We start from the raw sequence: 7,950 nt of genomic DNA, 5'->3' as shown, positions 1-7,950 counted from the left end.
CATCCATCCCAATACCTCAGGACTGCTCTATTTTATTTTAATTACGAAAAGAAGAAGATACGCACACGCACAACACCATACAAGCGTTAATTTAAAGAAGGCAAAATGAACTTTTTAAAAATATATATTTCACGCCTTCATTTAAAAAAAGGAGAAGAAGAAGAAGAGGGCCAAATGATTAAAACAAAGAAATTGCTAAACGACGTTTGGAGGACCTTTAAAAACGATTTACAGTGTCTTTGGCATTTGCCCACGAGATTTAGCCTTGCTTTGGGGGCGGGGAGGCGGGGTAAATGCAGCGCTTTGCGCTTCTGGCCTTGTGCGTGCTGCTGCTGCTGCTTCTTCCCTCCCTTTTTCTTCTTCTTCATCGTCTTCTTCTCTTTCCTGTCTACTTGAAGCTTCTTTCTTCTATATATACTTCCTGATAATTCACTCGTCAGCCTTATCCACAGACGCAGCGCGAGAGAGAGAGAGAGAGAGAGAGAGATTGTCCACCTACTCTGCTATGCCTGCAAAATCCTGACACTCTTCAATTCTCTCGTTCATTATATAATATATAATATATATATATATATATACACGCTACCACCTCCTCTTGGTCCCTGGATTCCCTCTCTCCGTGGAGTCCGCTGAGCTCCGCTCTTCCCTCTTTCTGTGTCTCCACTTTCCTATTTACGGAAACCTTACTCGATTTAATCTCACACTTAAACCGTCAATGGCTGTCACCGAGGATATGCTGTTGGGGGAAGACTTAGTGACGGCAGGAGAAAGCTCTTCTGAAGAGGAAGAAGTAGAAGAGGAGGAGCAGCAGGAGCCGGAAGAAGAAGGTGACTGCTCCGAAGACATGGAAGACAAGGAATTTGATATTATGATAAGCCAAGCAGGCACGCCTGGCAAGGATTCAGATGTTGAAGATAAGGGAGCTGATCATCATGATCTCAAGCTTAGGAGGGGACCAGTTATACCTCTGAGTAAAGACGCCTCAAGGCTTCTCAGGCGTGTAAGCAAATCCTTGGACAAGAGATTTGCGAGGCGGCCATGCACAGTCATCAGTAGTGGTATCAGAACAACATCATCATCGTCCCTCATGGCTCCTCTCTACTTCCAACTGCAGTCTTTGAAGGACATACTGCCCCAGTCACATCAAGTAAGTAGGATATACTGCATGTGTTTGTAGACCCAGAGGGAGAGAGGGAGAGAGGGAGAGAGAGAGAGAGAGAGAGAGTGTGTGTGTGTTAAAGAGTTCGAGGGTTAACTAGGAACCCTAGAAATATGTTCTGCAAGCAAATATTTTATACTGCCTAAGTGGCAAATTTAGCCCAAACCTATGGCATCCTAACCCTATCTTAACTCCATAATCAGATAAGATAGCAACCCATCAAAATACCGTCTCATCTGCCTCCTTATCACTCTCAATTCTATCATAACCCCATGATTAACTAAGATGGCAGCTCAGATAGGGTGGCAATTCATGTGACACTTTGTCATCTATCTCCTTACCACTCTTATTTCTATCTTAATCCCACGGTCAAACAAGTGGAAGCTCATGAAATACCATCTCCTTACTCGTCTGATATTACCTGCTGATCATGGGGCTAGTCAGCCAAATACGATTAACTCTGGTTTTCCTCTTCCAATGGCTGCGAATTTTTTTTAATTTCTTATTGCCTTGTATCGGCAGTCCAAGGATTCCTGCATCATCACCGATGCTATGGACTATCTCAAGGCTTTGGAGCAGAAGATCAAGCACCTCAACCAAGGTTTTGCAGTGAAGAAATTAAAATCATCATCCTCAGCCTCATCCCAACCCTCCAAGGTACCACCATCCTCGGCTCTCTTTCTTCTGCACATTAATTATGCCGCCATGCTTCTCACGGCACACGTGCCACCCTTGTGCTCCTGCCACGTTGCCCTTTTGCCCATCCTCACACGTATCACGTGCAGGTTGTGGTAACCCGGGCGGGCCCAAGGCTTGAGATCCACGTGTCATGTGACAAGAGGCCAGGCCTACTCCCGGATCTCATGGTTTTCTTGGAGGCAGCTGGGCTCGTGTTGGACCATGTGAACGCCTCCTGCGACAACCTCTTAATCTTTGAAGCCTCCAGCACCACCACCCCTTTGGTGAGTTTCCCTTATTAACCTTACCCCCCTTAATTACCTTTGTACACGTATTTGCAACATCTTAAGGCTCAACACCTTCAGTATCCTTACCTTTGTACGCGTGTTTGCAACATTTTAAGGCACAACACCTTCACTAGCACTAGCACTATCACACCGTCTAGGAAAACACATTTACTAGCACTAGTACTATGACATCCATCTTGGCAAATCCTAGAGAAAAACCACATACGTTGATGATTCCTTGATTGAAGAGTACTTCCAATATCCTATGTAAGGGAATATAAACTCATTTTGGCTTGTTCTATGTTTGCATCAATCCATGCTTAACAAAGTTATCCTTGCTTGGTTGTTGTAGGATGAAATCGACCCATCCAATCTCAAGAATGCCATCTTGTCAAGAATATATAAGCTCTACATGACATGATTTTAGAGTCGTCCTTTATTATGCTAGTTATCAACTTCCCTTTATGTGGGGTTAGCTTGGATGCCAACGTGCCACTCTTGTAGCATCAACATGGCAAATTCTTGCCCATATACCAAATTACTTAGGTCATATAGCTCATACGTACCTCATAAACTAAGCTAGCAACTTCTTTACAACTTGTTTCCTTATTTTAATGTTTTTGTGGCATGCTTATAGCATTTTACCTTTAGCCAATGAAGTTCCTTGTAGCATTGGAGCTTAAAAAGCTATGCAACCTCTTGTATGATTTAGCTTCTTGAATTCTTGTAGTATGACTTTTTGTGGTCCACTTCAATTTTATGAATTAGAGAAACAAGTTTATCTCATAATGAAGCTACCACATACAATTTCCAAGTAAAATTAACAAACTACTTATGGATAACTCGCTGCTCTTGCTTTGAGTTTTCTAGCATATCACAATTTTTAGCAAATTTTCTTGTGTTTGAAGATATCATGATTATGTCAATTGAATATTTCATTTCAAGGTTATCAAAATATGCACCTTACGACTTGAAAATGCATTGTGTTTCCAAAGGTTTAACGTATTGACCTTTAATATCTTTAACATTGTTTCATTCAAGTTTTCTCTTGATATCCAAGTTTGGAAGGAGCTTAGATCACAAAGCCCTTGATCTCTCACACTTGTTTTTAGATATATTGAACATGTAGTATGGATTTTTGTATTAGTGTTATTTGTTTGACACTAACTAGCAAGGAGTGTGCATCTTGATGCTAATATTCGTTGAATATAAAAATATCATGTATTTGTGATAAATATAAGTATGTAAGTGCAATATGTGTACATTTCTTGTTTGGGGTTTTTTTCATTGTTGAAGACTTTAAACTCATTTTGGGTTTGAAGCTTTGCATCGCTTCTTCATGTGTTGTTGTTTACTAATTTTGCTAGTTTGTACTAATTTACTAATTGTTTTTTCAAGTATTTTGGTGTGGGAAGGTCAACATTGATCATGCTATGAATTTTCTATAGCTTTGGGCATTTTGTGTTGGTGTGCCCTTGGACATTTTGCTTTTGCGGAAGTTTGTATATTGTAGATGGTTTTATTAGTGCAAGTGTATGAAATTTTTATATCAGAGTTAAGGTGATATGGATAGCTTCATAGTGGGTAATACCTAGATCAAGCTATTAACATTTACGATGAAAGGCTTCGAATAATTGAGAGTGCTAAAGTTGCCTTGGATCTTAACAATGAGGGCAATAAACTAAGGTTTCAGCATAAAGGAAATGCTCTTAAACGCAAACCTAGGTGAATAAGCCGAATAAGCTCCATCCTATTGTTCTATTTAGGAAGCCATATAGCTAATTAATTCATTTAGCCGCAAAGTGCTTTCATTGAGGAAGACACTCGCTAGTTTTCCATGTATAGACTAGAAACATCTTTAGTTCTCTAATTAAGTCTTACCACACTCTTTGAATATATAAAAGAAGCTTCCTTAATTACTTGTTAACTTATGGTTTATCTATATGATTTAGATCAGTAACATGGTTTGCTTACTTTCTCCAAGATGCATAATCTCATTAGCATCATCCTTTGCTCCATATCTAGAATGCAAAGCCTTTTGATGCATACATCAGGTTGGAAGGCGTCTTTTCCATCTTAGGCTAGCCATAGGGATCAATAGAGCTAGACCAAAGCTCCATTCATTGGTCATCTTGTTATAAGAGTAAATTTCATTATTTGAAGGACCTTTCGTATTAGGTGTCCATTAGCGCACTTGGTGGAGTTTGGCTCTTAGTGAGGGAAGTGGTAAGGACATCGGAGGTCCTTTCCCACTGCATTCGACAATACTAGCACAAAATCAAGACATTGAAAATCACAACTAAGGCAAATAGCTTGGTCCTCTAAGATTTCATTCTTTTCATGGGACACAAACATGATAATTACATTTATACTAATAACTTGCAATCCATGATAACAAGCAATGTACAATATCAAGCAACAATCTTCGCTTTAGGATATATTATATTATTGATCCTTAAAGGCATATTCTCTTGATTGAAATATACTCTTGGCATTCCACGGTAAAGTGATGCGTCTACTAGAGATTTTTTGTTTACATGATCTTAAGTCATAGTTTTGAACTAGCATGTACAATTTATTCCCCATTTGATAAGGTTGAATGCTCTTGTGCAATAATTTCATATTATCAAGTTATCCACCATCTCTTTTGTGAAGATTAAATGCATGCATCCTTTGATCCTTTCATGAACTTAGGGAGGGATGAAATTTATACATGACAATGATGAAATGCATCATTTGATATTTTTATGAGACCTAAACCCTAAATGCAATGCATGCGTCATTTTAGCCCTTCATGACAGCCCTTCATGATACAAGTTAATCAAATTGAGATTCATTAGTCACTTAATATTTATTTATGTATACAAAAAGATATATCTAATCTATTTTCAAATGTTTATTTTGTTACAATACTTTTGTAGTAATGTGTGTGAACTATCAAAAAGTAGTAGTGGCATTAAATACAAGAGCCACTAGCGGCACATTGAAGAGCCGATGAGAGTAGATGAGTAATGGCGACCTAGCATAGCACATGGGTGGAAAGAATGTCCCGTCTCTTGACATGGTATATGGGTAGTGAGATGGCCCCACCACAAGCAACAACCTATATAATAGGAGAAAGCTAAGCATGCTTTGTTGTTGTTGTTCAAGCATATTGATTGTCCTAGAGGCTAAGCAATAAGAGGTCTTCTTGCTCTATGCCATATCCTTCTTGAGTCTTTCTTTTAGTCTTCTTTGATTGGCACACTTGGTGTGCTTTAACAATAGAGCTATATTGTACTCTCTCCAGTCACTGTATTTGGTAGAAGTACTACTTGGTCATTGTATCTGCCAATGTTCCGCTCTTGTACTTCGTAGAATTATGTTGCAATCGTTTGGTTCTTAACTGATATAGAGACTTTGATTTTAATAATACACTTCGGATTGAGTCTTGATTATTTTTTTGTGTCTTGTGGTGTGATTATGTCTTGCTCTTCAACCCAGATTCTAAACACTGAAAGTGATGCTAGTGTCTATGTGTATCGAGTTTGAGTGTGTCCATTGTCACTTCTGTAGCAAATGTACAAAAAAATTGATAACACGTGGCGATCATGATTTTTGAGGCAATTTTGGTTATAAGACATACACAATGGTCCCAGTCTAGACAATATCAAACAATGCTAGATAATACTAAATCTTGGGATTATCTCGCTCCTCAACAAGATTGTAGGTGAGATGCAACATGCCACCCTAGAATTTTGAATGTGTCATTCATGTTCTACTCCCTCGACTAGTAGTGAACCAAATCCTTTTGTCTTTTCATCTATTATACCTTTGAATTGGACTAGTCGATTTCTCACTTCACTCAACCCAGTAGGTGTCCCACTAGTAATGTCCACTTTATCTATCATTTCAATTTCAATGGCACACCATTCTAGTATTTTCCTTTGAAAGTTCTCACGATCTTCCAATGAAGATTCATATGCTTTTATTTGGCGGTTTGATGTGGTATACATGGTAAATTATCTTGTCAGGTTAATGAAGTTCACAAGGTTACTATTTTCGAATCCTCGATGTGGAGGAAGGCTGCAATCTTGTTAGCTATAGAAAATGGTTGGCAATCGTGGAATAAAGCCTAATTGATTTTAATATTACGCTCCAACCAAACCGAATGGATGCATAGAAACTTGAAATGACTCTGCCACCTTAAGTGAGGTGATAGATTGGTTCATGTGTATATTGCCAAGTTCACAATATTCAATAGTCACATTGATGCAACTGCACAGTCGAAGGATGAAATGTTGAATACCCTCTATGTCCAAGGTTTCAATAAACCTATTTGAGAAGCCTTTACTTTTGATGATCTTTTCGATACTAGCATTGATCTATTTTATAAGAAAGTCTTCATGTTAGAGTAGTTTTTATCGAAAGAGAAATTAGGAAAAGGGAAGAAGTTCGATAAGTCAGTTGAAAAACACTAACATGATGACAACAGTGAATCGACTTCTGATTTTGATATGGACATAGAGTCCAACAGTATAGAGTTTGATTTCAATGAGAAAGAAAAAAAGACAAAAAAAAGCAAAAAGAAAGATAAAGAAAAAAAAGCAATAGACAAAAATAAAAAGAATAAGATTAGCAATCTTTGGTGCATATAGTGCAATAATCTTGAACATGTCTAGGCTAAATGTGGCTTGTGGTGTAACATTGGCAATTGAGTCACGCATAACATTGAGTACTATCGGTACAATGGTAGGTCTCAGATGATGTGCCGTAGGTTGCACTACAAGATATAGGCCTTATACTGACATTTAAAGCGACGAAAATGTAAATAAAGAAATTTGTCCCCATCGTCGCAAAAAGCGTCGTTATTGGCGACACCATAGAACAATCGGTATTAGCGTCGTTATCAGCGTCGTTATTTGCATTTGCGACGTTGATATCGACACAAATATCAATGCTGATACCGATGCAAATAGCGATGCTAATAAGGACGCTTTGCAACGCTAATAATGACGCATGCAGTAAATTTACGACGCTAATAGCGACGATAACAGTGATTTTTTTTTGGTGATAGCGCATAGCACTATGTGCTTTATATGGGCTATACAAAATAGTTTCTACACTGTGTATAATGCTCGTGTAAATAAAAACAAATTGTATTTAAATTATAACATTGATATATAAAATAAATACATGATTGCATAATGAAAGCGATTTGTACAATTATGGCGTACACATCAGTCCATCATACAATAATGCATTCTAATTAAACATGGTAACTACGGACAAGAAAGATGAGTGACTTACAGGGTCGTCGCATCCATATAATCGGTCTATCAATGCAGTGAGGCCGTGCCTCTCTGTATATCGAGTCTCAAGGCCGGTCGGATCGCGATTTGTAATGAAGTGCCACAAAAGAAACAAAATACTAACTGTTAGAAATACGATTGTCAATACAAAGGATATTGTAAAAAAATAAACAAGCAAAACAAAAGAAAAACTTACAAAGTCCTTCAAATATGCCATGTGGCTGCCACTCCCAAGATGGTGGACCACTTCGGTCTCTAGTCGTACCCTCACCGCCTCGCATTGCTGTCTCCAACGTCCTGGAGAATCTGTAGCCTCCTCCCTCAGTCGGTGCCAGTCGTCCGCGTCTAGCCACTCGGGATTTGCAGCCCCACTCTTGAGTGCCTTGCGTGTACCCGATTATTTGTGTGATATATATGTACACATGCACTTCATCATCCAGCCCGTAAAAAACCTATCTGTTGTGGCTGGTACCGGAAACTCCTCATGCAAGGATGCTACTATGTAGTCATTGCTCCCCTCCGGTATGTTTTTTCA

The 7,950-nt window shown here is 38.7% G+C and overlaps 1 protein-coding gene across 1 annotated transcript; it reads left to right on the top strand.

Annotated features, from left to right (window-relative positions):
- The first annotated feature begins 242 nt into the window (after positions 1–242).
- On the top strand, positions 243–2,992 carry LOC148033272 (uncharacterized). Its single transcript, XM_087681160.1, has 4 exons — positions 243–1,147; positions 1,682–1,816; positions 1,945–2,121; positions 2,477–2,992. The coding sequence occupies exons 1-4, from the start codon at positions 716–718 to the stop codon at positions 2,543–2,545; spliced, it is 813 nt and encodes a 270-aa protein (XP_087537286.1). The 5' UTR covers positions 243–715; the 3' UTR covers positions 2,546–2,992.
- Positions 2,993–7,950: the final 4,958 nt, after the last annotated feature.

This window comes from Lygodium microphyllum, chromosome 7 (genome assembly GCF_053477565.2).
Source record: "Lygodium microphyllum isolate KBCC chromosome 7, Lygodium_microphyllum_v1.1.10, whole genome shotgun sequence".
NCBI lineage: Eukaryota > Viridiplantae > Streptophyta > Polypodiopsida > Schizaeales > Lygodiaceae > Lygodium > Lygodium microphyllum.
This window is presented reverse-complemented; position numbering and strand designations above follow the sequence as displayed.